Genomic DNA, 19,333 nt, shown 5'->3' on the forward strand with positions numbered 1-19,333 from the left:
TTGATATTTGTGAGGTTGTGCACCAAAGCGACCTGCTCCACCGATCAATCCCCCGGCGCCAGACACACCCACCAGAGGATGAAAAGGGCCCAAGGGAGGGCAAGGATAAGAAAAACAAGCCGGTGCCTAGAAAGTCCCACTATTGATCCCTGATCGATTATTTCCTATGTCTGGCTGCTGTTCTATGTTTTGTTCTATTTTGTTCTTTTAGAGGTTCTATGCAAGGGATGTGGTGAGTGTGTGTGAGGCAATTTGACTCATCTCTTACCAATCAGGGCAACTTTACCGGGATTGGATAGGGGAATACGTCTTGCCTTGTCAATTGCAAGTGTGTGATGCACTACTTCACAATGGCGGAGAAATGTATGAACGGATGGCGTGAACAGAGAGGGGGGGGACATTTGTTCTGGTTGTATACTTCAAAGTCTGCTCTCACTCTCTCTTTTTCATTCCAGGCGTCCTCAACACTGCACCTTCACATAAACCTCACAAACAAGTGTAGAACATACCGCTAATGTTCATATGTGTGTGTACACATAAAGATAAAACAAAAATAAGTTGAAATGAGAGAATGAAATGAGATTAGATATGCATGGTGCGCGGTGTGCTGATGGTTGCGTTTCTGTCCTCAGGGTCTGTGGCGTGGCATCGCGCCCCCTCCAGTGCTCGGGCCTCCCACGCCCAGAGCCCCCGCCATGGCCCTGTGTTCACCCAGGAGCCCAGTGACAGTGTGCTGCCCCTGGGCGCCCATGATAACCAGGCCTTCATCAACTGCAAGGCCAAAGGGAACCCTCCGCCACGCTACAAGTCAGTGTTTACTAGCTTTAACTGATCCACAGTTTGTGGCTCAGCACTGTGTGCGCTATACTTTTGTTGTCACTCTCTTCTTCTTGCCTGCATTCCTGTATTTCTCTCTTTCTCTCGCCTTCACTGTCTTTCTATCTATCGCTATTCTTACTCTCTGGCTCTCTCACTTGCCTTAACTGTCACGCCTCTCTCTCTCCCTCTCTCTATATAGCTGTCTCTGGCTTTCACTCCTCTGGCTCTCTCTGGCTATCGCTTCTATCGGCTTTCTCTCGTCTTCACTCTCTCTATCTCTCTTGCTTGCTTGTTCTTTCTCTCTCTCCCTTTCTCGTGCTCTCTCTCTTGCTTTCACTTTCACACTTCTATCTTTCTCCCGGTCTCAAGATTGACCTCACTCTCTCTTGCTTTCACTCATGCTCCTCCCCTTCTGTTCTTCTGTCTGTGTGACTCTCCTTTGTCTCAGATAGACAGATAGAATATGAATAATCAAAGGTGACATTAATCTGAAACACACACATACACCCACAGACACCCACACACCCACACACCCACACACAGACACACACACAAACACGCACACATACACACAAACACATGCACACACACAAAAAAACAACGACAAGCAATATTGATCCTATAACCTGTTCTTTGCTTGTCCATCCACTGTGTGTAACCAGAAAGGTGTGCCTTGTATTGATAGACGCTCTGTTACTGCACTATTCCCACTATCTCTTTTCCCCGTCTTCTCCTGGTGGCATATTTAGGACATTTTAAAGGAATAAGTTCTCCCTTTATTCTTCTCCTATCCAGACAATTCTCCCTGGCCCCATGACAACATACTGCTTTCTTCATGTGGTTGTGTGCGAGTGCACGTTTGTCTCTCGGTGTCTACATGTGTATGTCTCTGTGTGTGTTAGTTTGTCGCTGTCTGTATGTGTGTGTGTGTGTGTGTGTGTGTGTGTGTGTGTGTGTGTGTGTGTGTGTGTGTGTGTGTGTGTGTCTGTTTCTTTCTGTGTGTGTGCGTGTGTGTGTGTGGGGGGGGGGGGGGGGGTGTCTGGTGTTAATACGTGGGCATGCATGCCTGCGTGTTTAAAGAGTTCTACGAGTTTTCTGGGATGACCCCACTTTCATCACATTTCCCATTTGATTGCAATTCCTTCATCAGCCCCCTCAGTTAAATGTCCCCTGTTTGCGTCTTCAACTGCTAATCCCGGGCTTCTAAATCTGACCAGTCGTACCCCGGGAGCAACATCAGACATGTCTAGAATATAATAGCCTGTCGTTTGCAGAAATCCCGGTCACAGAGAGACAACGGAAGTCTAGCCGGATCTAACAGGCAAAATAATAACAATGAGAACCCGTTATGGTCGTAATGGGAGGGCCCATTAGAAAACAAACAACCTTCTTCTTCAATCCCTGCGTGACGGAAAATGCACCCATTAAATGACCCACACAAATAATCAACACCATTACCCCCACCCAGCACCAACATCATCATTAGCCCTCTGTCCTCAGGTGGAGGGTGGACGGAAGGGAGGTCAACCCCGCCCAGGACCCCAGCTACAGCCTGGTCGAGGGGAACTTGTTGATCAGAGACCCCCTAGCCACGCAGCACGGGGGGGTGTACCAGTGTATCGCCACCAACGACATAGGGACCGTCGTCAGCAAGGAGGCCAAGATCAAGTTTGCATGTGAGTCAGTGACTTGTGTTGGTGGATCACTATGGCTGTGGAGAAGCCTTATTCCCAGGCTGGGACCCAATGCCTCGAACAAGCTGGAAGTGTCAAGAGAGAGGGAGGGCTTTTTGAGAAGTATTGTCTTAAAACTCCATAGCTGTAATTTTAGTCATCGTTGTTGTTGTGGCAGTTGTTCTTCTTTCCCTCATGCCGGCGTGTGTATTTGTGCTTCAGCGGGGACTATTTGCTGACATACATAGCTCGCAGGGAGTAAGAGATCTGCTGACAGGATGCAATTCACGCATCGTGTTTTACCATTCATTTACCTTCTGGGATTAATAAATGAAACATATTGACAACACATTCATCTTTTCTATCTTTTAGAGTACATTTTTGTCACTTCTTCCATTGGTTGGCGTACCTATGTCATAATGCACCATGATATCCACCGGCGATATATCTCCATTTGATACTGTGTGTCATGTTTTTTCCATCGTAAAGGAATGGTGCTAATCTTGGGGCTGATGGTTATGGGCAACCATGAGTTGGGTTCAATTTGTGTGGTTACTGGAGTGTGTCTGTGTGTGTGTATGTATGTGTTTGTGTGTGTTTGTGTGTGTGTGTGTGTGTGTGTGTGTGTGTGTGTGTGTGTGTGTGTGTGTGTATGTGTGTGTGTGTGTGTGTGTGTGTGTGTGTGTGTGTGTGTGTGTGTGTGTGTGTGTGTGTGTGTGTGTGTGTGTGTGTGTGTGTGTGTGTTTGATTGTGTGTTTTAAGCATGTTTATCTGGGTGTATTTTCATGAGTGTGTGTGTGTGCGTGTGTGCGTGTGTGTGTGTGTGTGTGTGTGTGTGTGTGCGTGTGTGTGTGCGTGTGTGTGTGTGCGTGTGGATATGTGGGCGTGCAAATGCAGAGCCGGGATTAATAGCGTGTGAAAAGTAATTTCAATCTCCCTAAATCTGATTTGTTACCCTGGCTTGCCATGTCTAGTGAAGTGTCCAGTTGCGAGTTGGAGAGAAGCCATTGTTTAGGTGGTACACATTCTCTCCATCTTACTAACGCAGCAGTATCAATAATGCAGTACAGGTGGAATTCATTAACGGATGTTTTTTTCCAAATCGTCTCTTAATTAGATTTCCCCCTCCCCCCGTTCCCCCTCTGTCTCTTGAGCCGAGTTCCACTTCATCATGGCTGATATTTGCTCCAGTCCTCATGGGATGTGCTTGGTATTTTCAGGTGCTCCGGGTTTGGTATTTGGACCAATCCTTGCACGCAGCATTTAATGAAAGGTTTTTTTTATTTTTGTCCACCTACCTCCTCCTCCAGTATCTCAGAGGGATTATTTCTGCGGTGAAATTAGTGAAGATGCTAGCGCTTGACATCCAGGCACATACACAGACTGGTATACACTCCTGGGAGGTAAAGGAGAAAATAACGTTCCCTTGCCTCGGATTTTCACAGGAACCTAAAAAGAACTGTCAGAGCCTCAGAAACTTTTCTTCCGTTATTATTATTTTGGTTTGCATGAACAGGATATTCTAGTCTAGTGGAGCAGGGGATTTTAGTGGTTGTGTATTTTGACTCCCACAACAGAATGTTTCTGGGTTTGGAACCCCAACATCTGCTGTTTAGGCATCCACAGGGAGGGGGTACCGCAACCCCTATCCCTGCCTCTTAATCATACGCATTTTGAATTATTCTTTGTGATCGCTTTGGATTAAAGCACCTGCTAAATTACTTAATATTAAGAAACTGTTGGTGTGTGTGTGTGTGTGTGTGTGTGTGTGTGTGTGTGTGTGTGTGTGTGTGTGTGTGTGTGTGTGTGTGTGTGTGTGTGTTTCTCTCTCCACAGTTCTACAGAACTTCAGCCGGAAGTTGAGGAACACGGTGTCGGTGCGAGAGGGCCAGGCGGTGGTTCTGCTGTGTGGTCCGCCCCCCCACAGCGGAGGTACCGGAGCACCTTATGTTCTCTCTAACCACCACCCCCCTTCTCTCTCTCTCCCTCTCTCTCTCTCTCTCTCTCTCTCTCTCTCTCTCTCTCTCTCTCTCTCTCTCTCTCTCTCTCTCTCTCTCTCTCTCTCTCTCTTTGTATCATTGTCTTCAACGGATGCACACACATTCCTTGCGCCAGCAGTCTCAATTGTTCCCTCCCCTGCTACTTTCGCTATCTCCTCCTAACACCAGTGTGTGTCTGTGTGTGTGTGTGTTTGTGTGTCTGTGTGTGTGCGTGTGCGGGCACCGTCTTCTTTTCTTTTCATGGCTAACCCTCTCTTTCTATTGTGACGCCCTTGTTTCAAACACGCATCCTCTTGCCCTCCATTTTCTCGGCTTTCTCCTTATCTGTCTGACAGAGTGCCTTTTTTCTCTTCTTTTCTTTTGGATCATGGCTGGCGGATCAGCCACTGTTTAAATGTGTGTTGATATATTAATATATATACCTCCAAAACCTCAATAAACAGCCCTATAGTTAATAGCTAGTTTATACTGCCCCTAACCTTGAGCTCAGCTTTTTATTTTATTTCCCACGTATATATTTTTTAATGATTCCCTTTTCTTCTTCATATTGCAAGCCAATATGATCTGTGACCAAGCCGTCCTCTATAAAGTCTCTGGCATTCCGCTGTGCTCCTCCTCCCTAACAGTTATGTCTGCCGGTGTTGGCCAGGTTATCTGTAGGTAATAATAAAAAAGAAGGAAGAAATGAAGGAAGGAAGAAAAAAGGAAAGGTGGGTTCTGGATCCGGGGAGGATTTATCCGCGGGCCCAGCTGTGAGCCGGCCCCGTGTCTGTGTGCTGCTGATTAGCAGGCCTCAAAGTGGCCGTGCACTCCTGTGGCCGCCCGGTGCCCACTGGCGCAATTTCACGCCAGTGCGCCAGTTTTTCAATTTTTTTCTATCCCCTCTCTTCACACACTTGTCCCCTGCTGGGCTCTCCAGCGAGACATTCTGGCAATTTACGCCCCCCCCCCCCCCCCCCCCCCTCCCCCACTTCACAAACCCTCCCCCCCCCCCAATTACAAAAGAAAAAATTATCTTTTTTTCAGAAGCGTCATCCTTTTCTCACGGTCCGGGGCCCATAATGACGCTATTGTGCTGTTTTATTTTGAGACTTGACCAACAAAGCAGCCCAAAAATTGTGTCAGACGCAGGAACGTCTTTCCTCTGAGCAATCAAGAGTCAGACTGGGTCGGCGGAGGACGGAGGTTATGTGAAGGGGCGCTGGGGGCCTGGACCCCTCTGAGGGGCGCTGGGGGCCTCTGAGACCGCTGGCCCCTGAGCGGGGTCCCGTCTGGGTCTATTATCATGAAAGAGCCGTTTGGGGGCCGTCTGTAACCGCACCACTTCTCTCCCTTGCTCTCTCTTCTTTTATTTCGTTTTATCTCCCTTTTTCCCTCTCTCTCTGTCTCTCTCTCTCTCTGCCTCTCTTTCTTCTTTGTCTCTCTCTCTCACTGTCTCTCTCCCGCTGTCTCAATCTCCATCTCTCTCTCTCTGTGTCTCTCTCTGTCTCTTTCTCTCTCTGTCTCTGTCTCTCTCCGTCTCTCTCTCTCTCTCTCTCTCCCCATAATGATTTAATTCACTTGAAGTCTATGGTTGAGAGCTTTAAGTTTTATGAGCCGCCTTAGCCTGTCATTGGGGACAGGAGTGGGGGAGAAAGTGGGGGGAGGAAGGGGCTCTGCTACTGCCGCATGTCATGTGTTCCTGACACGGGATGGCCGCTGTAATAGCCCAGGTCCCCAACCTCCCTCTCTCCCAAACCCCCGCCCTCCCCTTTTCCTTCTGCCAAAACTACCTCGCCAAGCCACTTTAACGAGCACATCACTCTCAGTCGTCCTCCCTCTCTCTCTCTCTCTCTCTCTCTCTCTCTCTCTCTCTCTCTCTCTCTCTCTCTCTCTCTCTCTCTCTCCCTCTCTCTCTCTCTCTCTCTCTCTCTCTCTCTCTCTCTCTCTCTCTCTCTCTCTCTCTCTCTCTCTCTCTCTCTCTCTCTCTCTCTCTCTCTCTCTCTCTCTCTCTCTCTCTCTCTCACTCTCTCTCTCTCACCCTGTCTTTGCCTCCTTCTCTCTGTCTCTTCTTTTCCTTCCCTGGATGCCTCTCTATCTATCTGCCTTCCTCTCGCTCTATTTATCTTTCTGTCTTCCCCTCTATCTCTCTCCGTCTTTCTCTTTCTCTTTCCCTCTCTTGCTCTCCACTATCTGGTTGAACCTCTCTGTCTCTCACCATCTCTCTCTATATCTCCCTTCTGATCTCTCTAGCTATCTATGTCTTCCACCTTTCTACCCCTTTCCTTTTCTATCTATTTATCGCTCTGTCCCACCTGTTTTATCTCTGTATTTCTCCTTCCATCTATCCATCTCTCCCTGCCTTACTCTTGCTCTTTATCTTTCTCCTATTTCTCTTCCTCTCGTCATCCCACTCCCTCTCTCTCTCTTTCTCTCTCTTGTTTTCTTTCTCGTGCTATCACTCCCACTGCATTACACTCTTTCTTGCTCTGTGTGTGTGTGCACATCTGTGTGTGTGTGTGTGTGTGTGTGAGTATGTGTGTGTATGTGTGTGTGAGAGGATGGGGAAAGGCCGTTGTGTGTCATAAGAGCTGTCACTTGATTGTCTACCCAAAGCCTACAATCCCCCAACACACACGCACATGCAAAAGCATTATAATAAGATGGCAGGGGTAACGTCAAGCCATTCTGTCCCATTAACCCCTACCACACGTGTCCCGTCCAGACAGCTCCTCTTTCTAAATTGGACCGCGCCCCATGCTAGACGGACAGAGGCATCGGTGACACACCCATCTGAACACCTTCCAGATCCCCCCCCCCCTGCCCCCCTCATCCCTTCCCTTCCCTCTTCGTTCCCCACCTCCCATCCTCTACATTGTACATACCATTAAATCTCTGCCTGTATAGGTAGCCTGACATCAGCCAAGAAATGTAATCCTGGCCCGACCCTTCTATTTATACCTGAATATATTTCCGGGCCTGCTTCTTCCCTGTCGTCATTGTGCGGTCTGGTAGATTTTTTGGAATGCCATTGAAAATAATATCTTCTTTTATTACCCTTTGTCGATATTCTGTTCCCTGGGGCCATGTCTGGTCTATAGTATTACATCACCGCCATACCTTTTCCTTTAATATGGATATTCTCTTCTTTATTTTCACCGAGATCAAATATTCCTTGGTGTTGAATCGGCCGTCTGTTCTATAATGTGACTATTACTGCCTCTTGTAATACGTATCTAAAGATACCATATTCTGGGGTGTTCAATGGGCCGTTCTTTAATGTGTATTCATGTATATTTTACCGAGATCCAAAATCTTGGCTGTTTCTTGTGTTACTTTTATCCCCATTATTTTATTTAAATATATATATATATCAATAAAATAGAATAATATATATATAGATATATATGTATCTCTAGTAATTTAAAGAGATCTGGCCGTTTTCATTGGCATGTCTTGGTAGCAGCAATGCTATTACATCCACGCCTTTTTCTTAAATTCATTTCAACATATTTCCACAGGGGTCATCCAAGGGTTTTCAATTAGTTTCGAACGTCAACATATATCCATTTTATTTTGCAGAGATCAAATAATCTTTGGATTTCAACGGCCTGTCTGATCTTTAGCATTAGCATGAGCTCTAAAACTAGAAATCACCTATCATCACTGACTGCTGTTCCTCTGTGGTTGTGTGTGTATGTTTTCACAGAGATCAAGTATTCGTGGGTGTTCAACGGGCAGCCCCGGTTCCTTCTGCAGGACAGCCGACGCTTCGTGTCCCAGCGCACAGGGAACCTGTACATCGCCAAGGTGGAGGCGTCAGATGTGGGCAACTACACCTGTGTGGTGAGGAACACCATGAACAACGCCACGGCCTTCAGCTCCCCCACGCCTGTTGTGCTGCGCACGGATGGTGAGCGCACACACACACACACACACACGCAGGCATGAACGTGTACACACATACGTACCCATGAACAGACACACACATATATGTATATACACACACATACACACACACACGGGTATGAGGGGGCCGCCTGGGACAGAATTCATACTTGGTCTTACACACACTATTATTATCTCGCATATACATCACTAAACTCATACACACACAGAATTATACTCCTTGTACATGTTTGTATGAGAATGTGTGGTCGTGTATGTGAGAGAGTATAGTAGTGTGTGCGAGAGAGTCTAGCTATTTCTGCAAGATAATATAGTAGTGTGTGTGAGAGAGTATAGTTGTTTATGTAAGATAATATAGTAGTGTGTGTGAGAGAGTATAGTTGTTTATGCAGGATAATATAGTAGTGTTTGTGAGAGAGTATAGTTGTTTATGGAAGATAATATAGTAGTGTGTGTGAGAGAGAATCGTATTGTGTGTGAGAGGGTATAGTAGTGTGTGTGAGAGAGTTGGTAGCTTCTGGCGCTCAAAATACTGCGCTGTCATTTCACTCTGGAATTTCCAGCAATTCTGTATGCTATACACTCTCACACATACATGTTAAAGGAGTATAGTGATGTATATGCGAGATTATAATAGTGTGTGTAAGACTAAGTATGAATTCTGTCCCAGGCGGCCCCTCATACACTCTCTCTGTGCAGAAGCATGCATTCACACCTACTATGCAACTCAACCCATCCGTCCAAACAGACACACACACACACACACACACACACACACACACACACACACACACACACACACACACACACACACACACACACACACACACACACACACACACACACACACACACACACACACAACAGCCAGGCCCTGCAGCCCCATGATATTATGGCAGAGAAGCAAGCTGCTGTGTTGGATGGGAGGGGCGGGGAGATCCGTCATTGTTGGAGCATGAAGCTGTATTTACTGGTTTTATTGCTTTTGTTTTGGCTTCTGTGCTTACAGAGGAGGTTTTCATTGTGTGCTTTTACAACTGGCCCAATGAACAGAGCTGTGTGTAGGAGAACACTCAATGTCTGCATCAGGGCACATATTTACATATGCTGCTGCCTGCTCACTCACAGGGAAGCATGAGCATGTGCAGCCCGGGCACGTGCATACATACATACACAAACAAACCAACCCAGTCGCCAAGAAAAAACGTCAGTGGTGTACGTTTCCATGAACACTGGATACGTAGCATTTCAACGTAAAAAATAGCGTGTTATACCTACAGTATCCACGTGTGCCGCTGTGGAGGCGGGTTTCGGGGTTTGGGTTTCACGGCTTTCGCGGCAAATTGTGGACACGATTGTTTAGGGGGGGGGGGGGAGACTGTTGTTGACCGGGGAGGGGGGGGGGGGGGGGGGGAGACACGTTTGTTGAGGGGGGACGATGACACACGATTGTGGGGGGGACGACGACGACGACGACGACACGTTAGTTGAAGGGCGGGGGGGGGGGGGACACGTTTGTTGAGGGGGGGGAGACACGTTTGTAGGGGGGGGGCACGCTCGACAACGAGAGTTGGTTTTTATTGAACGCTCGACAACGAGAGTTGGTTTTTATTGAACGAGACTTCAACACGGAACAGCTGCGCGAAACGATGGTCACGTCACTCTCGGTGACGGTGTCGACAATAATGAACACACGGACAATGTTAATAGAACAACACACAACCACATAACATCCCGAACCCATTAACCCCACTTAATCCTAACAACAAAACAAGTTAACAAAAGCCCCATTTGTCAACTGAGAACCCCAATTCCCAGAATCCCCCGCGGCTCCGGAACACGGCGTAGCTTATATTAATCTTTATTATCTGAATGGGAAATGCAATATTTTAGGACAGATACACCATTAAACGCGTTTCTAATGACATTTCTAGCGAGAAATGTACATTTTCCTTACATAATCTTCAGTCAGTGAATGTGTATGATCTTTATTAATCTTTATTATCTGAATGGGAAATGCAATATTTTAGGACCGTTTCACCGTTAAACATGTTTCTAATAACATTTCTAGCGAGAAATATACTTTTTAATTGCATAATATTCAGTCAGTGATTGTGTCTGATCTTTAGTTTTATAGTTATTAGGAGTTGATCGGCTCGCTCGCATGTTTCAACGACGTCAGGTTGCTTTCGCTAAACTAGCAGCTCACGTGCTTCCTGCGTTTGTGTTATTAAACTGTTACTTTATGTAACTTTTAATGATATCATCTTGTTAGAAACACGTATATCTGAGAGCCAACCCAGTCGCCAAAAACATACCTACGTTGACAGTGTACGTTTCGTGAACACTGGATTACGTCGCATTTCAACATAAAATAGCGTGTTATACACACACACACACACGCACGCACATGCACAGACACACGCACACAAGCACACACAAGCACACACACGCACGCACAGACACACAGACACAGACACAGACACACACACACACACACACACACACACACACACACACACACACACACACGCACACACGCACACGGTGCATTTCGCTTCTAAAACAACAACAAAAAAATATTCCCTCAAATATTATTACTTTCAAAACGTTGGCCAAAATGGCCAATAATATCTTCTTTTTTTTGGGATGCTTCTAGGACATTTTGGGTGGATTTTGAACGGTATGTGGGGGGCACGTTTTTTGCAGGACCTGGCAACCCTGCGCTGTTGCCCGAGATCTGGCTCCACCCCGGCGTGGTGCTGTCTCCTTTTGACCTTTTGACCCCAGACTTCTGGGGGAATAGCTGAATCAATTCATTAGTCAATCAGAAACATGTAAATATCTTTCCGGTGGGGTAAGAGGACGAACAAGGTGTCTTTCAACATCTACGCTTCCAGGCGATTGCAACGGTGCCACACATGAGCATATTCGAACATGTTTAATGGTAGTAATTAGCTGTCGAAATTGGAGGCCTTAATCAATACTGAGCAGCTATTGATTTGCTTCCCGATAAAGATTTGTCACAAATGACATGTTATTTAGCATCTACACGTTGAGCTGAGTCCAATGACACCAAGAACGACACTCTAGCTAATGGTAACATGTATTTTACATGGTACACCTAGGTCTAGGACATGATCTCGGTGTAGCAAGAGGCCGAGCTTGATCTCATTGGACTCAGCTTAACGTGTAGATGCTAATTAATATGTAATTTGTCAAAAATCTCCATCGGGAAGCAAATCTATAGCTGGTCATTATTGATAAAGGCCTCCAAAATTGACAGCTAATTACTACCCCGAAACATATTCAAATATGATCATGTGTGGCACTGTTGCAATCGTCTCGAAACGTAGATGTCAAAGGACACCTTGTTTGCTCTGTTGCACCACCGGGAACATATTTTCATACTTCTAATGGATTGATTCATATTATAAGGTTCTCGGAGTGAGACTTTAAGTGGCTGCAGCAGAAGTGTTGAGACGAAAGATGATATCAAGAGATTTATAGAATATTCCCATTCACATTATGATTCTTCGTCGTAACATCCGACCAAACATCCTTCACATTCACAGAGCGAAGATTATGAAAGTCCAGGCTCAGCAAGTGCTCCATCTCGTTGCACCTGCACCCAGCGGCTCGCTTGCAAGATTTTGGCCTGAAGTTCTTCCCAGACCAACACCCTAGCCATCCAACATGCATATCTGAGAATCAGGCCTCTCTTTAATAATGACAAAAAGTTATGAGAGAAACACACATTAACTTTTTGTTATCTCATAAGCGGCGTGGTGCCGGCTCCTTTTGACCTTTTGACCCCCGACTTCAAAAACGTGGCCACAGGCCAGCTGTGTCTACACACCTTTAGCCACAAATGTACACCTCCATCCCACAAAAAATGGGGACTAGAAACTAACCTCTGTCTTATGTACATTTACTGTACTGTTGGAGGTCACGCCCCTTTGCCGACCTTTTCGAGATAGCTAGGGATGCTAAAATGTTTACACACATTTCCCGGGGCCCCGTGTACGACATATCCGAGATTTGGAGTTCTAGCCCTTAGAGAAAAAAAGTTTTCCCAAATGGAGTGTCATTTGGACAAAGCCCCTCAGAAGTGTAGCCTGCAAGACCTAATGGTTCAGAATGTGGTGGAAAAACAGTTTTTTCCACCACATTCTGAACCATTAGGTCTCGCAGGCAACACTTCTGAAGGGGCTTTGTCCAAATGACAGTCCATTTGGGAAAACTTTTTTTCTCTATGGGCTAGAACTACAAATCTTGCATATGTCGTTCTCGGGGCCCCGGGAAATGTGTGTCAACATTTTAGCATCCCTAGCTATCTCGAAAAGGCTGGAAAAGGGGCGTGACCTCCAACAGTACAGTCAATGTACATAAGACAGAGGTTAGTTTCTAGGCCCCATTTTTTGCGGGATGGAGGTGTACATTTGTGGCTTAATGTGTGTAGACACCGCTGGCCTGTGGCCACGTCTTTGAAGTCTGGGGTCAAAAGGTCAAAAGGAGCCGGCACCACGCCGCTTATGAGATAACAAAAAGTGAATCTGTATTTCTCTCATTACATTTTGTCATTATTGAAGAGAGGCCTGATTCTCAGATATGCATATTGGACTGTTAGGGTATAGGTCTGGGAAGAACTTCAGGCCAAAATCTTGCAAGCGAGCCGCTGGGTGCAGGTGCAACGAGATGGAGCACTTGCTGAGCCTGGACTTTCATAATCTTCGCTCTGTGAATGTAAAGGATGTTTGGTCGGATGTTACGACGAAGAATCATAATGTGAATGGGAATATTCTATAAATCTCTTGATATCATCTTTCGTCTCAACACTTCTGCTGCAGCCACTTAAAGTCTCACTCCGAGAACCTTAAAATATGAATCAATCCATTAGAAGTATGAAAATATGTTCCCGGTGGTGCAACAGAGCAAACAAGGTGTCCTTTGACATCTACGTTTCGAGACGATTGCAACAGTGCCACACATGATCATATTTGAATATGTTTCGGGGTAGTAATTAGCTGTCGATTTTGGAGGCCTTTATCAATAATGACCAGCTATAGATTTGCTTCCCGATGGAGATTTTTGACAAATTACATGTTAATTAGCATCTACACGTTAAGCTGAGTCCAATGAGATCAAGCTCGGCCTCTTGCTACACCGAGATCATGTCCTAGACCTAGGTGTACCATGTAAAATACATGTTACCATTAGCTAGAGTGTCGTTCTTGGTGTCATTGGACTCAGCTCAACGTGTAGATGCTAAATAACATGTCATTTGTGACAAATCTTTATCGGGAAGCAAATCAATAGCTGCTCAGTATTGATTAAGGCCTCCAATTTCGACAGCTAATTACTACCATTAAACATGTTCGAATATGCTCATGTGTGGCACCGTTGCAATCGCCTGGAAGCGTAGATGTTGAAGGACACCTTGTTCGTCCTCTTACCCCACCGGAAAGATATTTACATGCTTCTGATTGACTAATGAATTGATTCAGCTATTCCCCCAGAAGTCTGGGGTCAAAAGGTCAAAAGGAGACAGCACCACGCCGGGGTGGAGCCAGATCTCGGGCAACAGCGCAGGGTTGCCAGGTCCTGCAAAAAACGTGCCCCCCACATACCGTTCAAAATCCACCCAAAATGTCCTAGAAGCATCCCAAAAAAAAAAGATATTATTGGCCATTTTGGCCAACGTTTTGAAAGTAATAATATTTGAGGGAATATTTTTTTGTTGTTGTTTTAGCAGCGAAATGCACCGTGTGCGTGTGTGCGTGTGTGTGTGTGTGTGTGTGTGTGTGTGTGTGTCTGTGTCTGTGTGTCTGTGCGTGCGTGTGTGTGCTTGTGTGTGCGTGTGTCTGTGCATGTGCGTGCGTGTGTGTGTGTGTATAACATGCTATTTTATGTTGAAATGCGACGTAATCCAGTGTTCACGAAACGTACACTGTCAACGTAGGTATGTTTTTGGCGACTGGGTTGGCTCTCAGATATACGTGTTTCTAACAAGATGATGTCATTAAAAGTTACATAAAGTAACAGTTTAATAACACAAACGCAGGAAGCACGTGAGCTGCTAGTTTAGCGAAAGCAACCTGACGTCGTTGAAACATGCGAGTGAGCCGATCAACTCCTAATAACTATAAAACTAAAGATCAGACACAATCACTGACTGAATATTATGCAATTAAAAAGTATATTTCTCGCTAGAAATGTTATTAGAAACATGTTTAACGGTGAATCGGTCCTAAAATATTGCATTTCCCATTCAGATAATAAAGATTAATAAAGATCATACACATTCACTGACTGAAGATTATGTAAGGAAAATGTACATTTCTCGCTAGAAATGTCATTAGAAACGCGTTTAATGGTGTATCTGTCCTAAAATATTGCATTTCCCATTCAGATAATAAAGATTAATATAAACTACGCCGTGTTCCGGAGCCGCGGGGGATTCTGGGAATTGGGGTTCTCAGTTGACAAATGGGCCTTTTGTTAACTTGTTTTGTTGTTAGGATTAAGTGGGGTTAATGGGTTCGGGATGTTATGTGGTTGTGTGTTGTTCTATTAACATTGTCCGTGTGTTCATTATTGTCGACACCGTCACCGAGAGTGACGTGACCATCGTTTCGCGCAGCTGTTCCGTGTTGAAGTCTCGTTCAATAAAAACCAACTCTCGTTGTCGAGCGTTCAATAAAAACCAACTCTCGTTGTCGAGCGTGCCCCCCCCCTACAAACGTGTCTCCCCCCCCTCAACAAACGTGTCCCCCCCCCCCCCCCCCCCTTCAACTAACGTGTCGTCGTCGTCGTCCCCCCCCCCCCCACAATCGTGTGTCGTCGTCCCCCCTCAACAAACGTGTCTTCCCCCCCCCCCCCCCCCCCCCCCTCCCCGGTCAACAACAGTCTCCCCCCCCCCCCCCCCCTAAACAATCGTGTCCACAATTTGCCGCGAAAGCCGTGAAACCCAAACCCCGAAACCCGCCTCCACAGCGGCACACGTGGATACTGTAGGTATAACACGCTATTTTTTACGTTGAAATGCTACGTATCCAGTGTTCATGGAAACGTACACCACTGACGTTTTTTCTTGGCGACTGGGTTGAACAAACACACGCACACACACACACACAATCTCACACAGACACATGCTCAAGAAAACACACATCTATACACAAGCACACATATTCACTCACTACACACACACACGCACAGATATTAAATTGCTACACACATAAGCACACCCAAGCATACACTTACAACACACACAGAGATACACGTACACTCTCACACCGACTGGCACAACCAGTGCAGTGTGAAGAAGGCACCTTATCACAGCTCGGTGTGTGGAGCACTTAAGATCTGAGCTCAAGCACATGTGTAATCCCAACCCATGCTTCCGTGAAAAACCACCAGATTGGAGTACCAGCTCCACAGAAACTGAAATAGTGATGGCTACAAGTTCACAGATATCAGATTTTGATTGCCCAACTTGTTATCTACCGATGAATGCCGCCTTCATGATTGCAAACCTGGCAGATGAAGAACTCATGGATTTACTACGCAAGTGTCATTCAAGGCGAGGATTGTCGGGTTAATGACACTCTTTCATGTTCCGACTGAGCGTTGGTTGTCTTCCCTCTCACTGCAGCCGTGATGGGCGAATACGAACCCAAGATCGAGGTGCAGTTCCCGGAGAGCCTTCACGTTCCCACAGGGTCCTCGGTTAAGCTGGAATGCTTCGCCTTGGGAAAGTAAGTGCTTCCGCACCCCTCCGCCAGCGCCACCCTGCACACACACACACACATCCTCCCCCCACGTCGACCCCTGACCCTCCCGATTTATTATCTTCAATGTTGCCTCGGCGATAACGCTCTCCGGCAGCCGTCTCCCACCATCTGAACAACGAGCCAGCAGGCGGACACGTCAATCATCCCGGTCCCGCACAATCAGGGGCCGCAGACGTGCCCCCCCCCACCCACAGCGTTACGCCGCCATCTTGTGCTGTCATATGTGTGACCTCTCTCTGCCGCTGTCGGATGACCCCTGCAGCCCCGTGCCCTCCATCTCCTGGCGGCGGGCTGACGGCAGTCCTCTGGCGGGGAAGATCCAGATCCACCACTCCAGCGGGGTGCTGGAGATCCCCTACTTCCGGCCGGAGGACGAGGGGCAGTACGAGTGCGTGGCCGAGAACAGCAGGGGGAGGAACGTGGCCCGGGGGCGGCTCCTCTTCCAGAGTAGGGCTTTGTTCCACAATGGGCCTGGTGAATGTTCTTCGATGATGTGATCTGAATACCAAGCAGTCAATGTTCGGAATATCTATTTATGAAGTCAATAAAAACAACGACTCAATATTTTGTTCTTATGCAGTATTATTTAATTCCACCTAGTGTACGTGCATGTATGCATGTTATATTAACATTATGTAATATTGGATAGAAATGTAATATTTGATGAGTATTACTTTTATTATATCTTCACTAAAACTTAACTTGGAAAGAAAATTGGATTGGATCCGCCAACAAATTATTGTCCTTGAAAATCACGGCTGAAAACACAAAAAAAGGTTTCCTGTGTTTGTGTTCATATCCCCAGACGTTGAACACCTGCAGTGGCTCCAGACGTTGAAGGATGCTAACATCGCAATCGAGGCTAATCTGCAGTGGGAGTGTAAAGCCAGCGGCAAGCCGACGCCCACCTACAGATGGTTGAAGAACGGGCAGCCGATGGCACCCGGGGTATGCATGATCCGCTCGCTAGCTCAGAATAGCCCAGAGGTTATTAACATATTGTTTGTAATTTCTTTGACATTCATTGTAACCCCTAGCTCGGGGTCTTGGGACTGAAATTCTTCTTTCATATAAAAAATACTCCATAAAAGACACTATGCCTGATCAAACACGTTTTTCCCAAATTCTTGGGAACTAACTAACCATTAGTTTAATAATACAGCTGGCCGTAATATCAGCAGGTAGAAGAAATCAAACAATGGTGCATCAATGTTTTAGAATGATCCCTTTTTAAAACCTTGCACCCTTTCACTCTTGGTTCACATGACTCGTATTTTATTTCTTTGAATGAGTGCAACAGACTTTTTTAGCTCTACCAAGAACAAACATCGAACTGCCTAAAAACCACTACGAGCCCTAGAGGATTGAACAGATGTTGTATATGGGAAGATAAACCAGACTTTTCCATCTGGTACCCTGTTGGCTGAGATTGCAAGTGTCCAATATCTACATATCAATTAAAAACAGGACACAGACATGCACAGTATGCCTCAGAAGTACCACAGCCAAACACAATTCAAAGACAAATTAGATTCCCCTCACGTTGTATTTACCAAAAACTTTTGGTAAATCGACTTTTGAAAATGGATTCATGTTCCAGATTTGGATTTAGCATTCTAGTCTTTCCCAAACCCCTCACACCTCCGAAAACAAAAACAAAAACAAGAATAAACAAGAAATAGAAGGAAAAGTGTGAACGGACATGAATCATTGGTGGATTTACTTTTCAGGAAAGGATTCACATAGAAGATGGGAGGCTGGGCATAGCCAGTGTCTCTCTCACCGACTCTGGGATGTATCAGTGTCTGGCGGAGAATGAGCACGGTGCCATTTATGCCAGTGCAGAGCTCAAGGTTGTGGGTAAGTCGTGTATTTTTCTGTTTGCTATGCATACACTACATGTCTGAAACAGTACATTAGACTTGTTCCGAATGCTCACTTCCCAGTAAACTCTGCCAATAGTTATGCCTGTTTGGAGTGTTGTAATAAAGAATAGTAGGCTGCTGTCAAGTTTTCGGTCTTCGTAAGCCCAGTGAATGTGCACTTTGCACATTCAACGGCTGGGTTGTTCGGCTCCCCTCCCGAAACTAGGTTCGATCCCCAACGTCTCTGCAACCTAACCTGTGGGCCTCCTTGAGCAAGATAAACCACTTCCAGCTCCTCAGTGACTATATATATATCCCAATCCACTGCAAGTGGCTCTGGATGAAAGCGTCTCCAATGACTCATTAGGAAGACATTAAGACAAAGAAGTAGCATGCCGTCGCCCCGACGTTCTCCTTTGCCCCCCTTCCCCAGCCTCCGCGCCGGACTTCTCCTGGACCCCCGTGAAGAAGTCCACCCTGGTCCAGCGTGGGGGGGAGGTGGTCCTGGAGTGTCGCCCGCGGGCCGCTCCCAAGGCCTTCGTCTCCTGGAGGAGAGGCGGAGGAGGGGAGCTACTGAAGGACACCAGGAGGTAGGGGGTGTGCGCCACGCACCACTGCTCATGCCGCTGCTAGCATGCATTAATGGGAGGGGGGGGAAGTGTGGAGGAGCATCCCCCCCTCTGCCCCCCCAGCTCATTGCTATTTATGGCTCACCTCAAGCGGACTTTGGAAGTCATTGTGGCATGAAATACACCCCAGGTGGTGTAGGGTTTTAGAGGGAGATCTCTGAAAATCTTTTGTTGTTGTGTTATTGCTTTTTTCCAGTGCCTTCAACCAGTGTAACATGCCATGGCATAAATATATTTTTAAAGCAAACTAGCAAAAATAGAGAAAAGGGCAGTTGAAGGTTTTGTCGAGCAACAGTTAAGCACGGAGGCCAAATAACAAAAAAATGCTAATGGGACATATTATTTTTTGGTTTTAGCCCTGAATCCTCGGCGACGGAAGGTTAAGTGTGTTGCCGACCGACCGAACAGTTCATTGTGCTTAGCCTCTTGATCAATCTCTAGCAGTGGCCATAAACACAGGCCGCGCAGAGGGTGGCTGTCCTTGGGACTATGCAATATGCATGAAGAAGTCAAGGTGGGGTCCTCGTGCAGCATGAATGTCACTTTTATGGAGGGGTTCGGGGAAAGAGAGGGAGGAATAAAGTAGCCGCTTGCGATTATCCCTAAAAGACCTATTAGGATCCGTGAGACGCAACAGCATGAGTATGCAAATGTGATTTCTTTCTA

At 46.3% G+C, this 19,333-nt stretch overlaps 1 protein-coding gene across 1 annotated transcript in view; it reads left to right on the top strand.

The window, feature by feature from the left end:
- The window catches only part of LOC130402445 (contactin-4), a 70,226-nt gene that overhangs the window by 35,095 nt on the left and 15,798 nt on the right, over window positions 1–19,333 (top strand). Inside the window, exons 3-11 of the mRNA XM_056606605.1 lie at window positions 633–807; window positions 2,320–2,495; window positions 4,329–4,424; window positions 8,181–8,384; window positions 16,035–16,137; window positions 16,436–16,620; window positions 16,979–17,121; window positions 17,904–18,033; window positions 18,472–18,628. Of these exons, the coding sequence (XP_056462580.1) occupies window positions 633–807; window positions 2,320–2,495; window positions 4,329–4,424; window positions 8,181–8,384; window positions 16,035–16,137; window positions 16,436–16,620; window positions 16,979–17,121; window positions 17,904–18,033; window positions 18,472–18,628 (1,369 nt within the window). The remainder of the gene's footprint in view (window positions 1–632; window positions 808–2,319; window positions 2,496–4,328; window positions 4,425–8,180; window positions 8,385–16,034; window positions 16,138–16,435; window positions 16,621–16,978; window positions 17,122–17,903; window positions 18,034–18,471; window positions 18,629–19,333) is intronic.

This window comes from Gadus chalcogrammus, chromosome 13, assembly GCF_026213295.1.
Source record: "Gadus chalcogrammus isolate NIFS_2021 chromosome 13, NIFS_Gcha_1.0, whole genome shotgun sequence".
NCBI classification, from domain to species: domain Eukaryota; kingdom Metazoa; phylum Chordata; class Actinopteri; order Gadiformes; family Gadidae; genus Gadus; species Gadus chalcogrammus.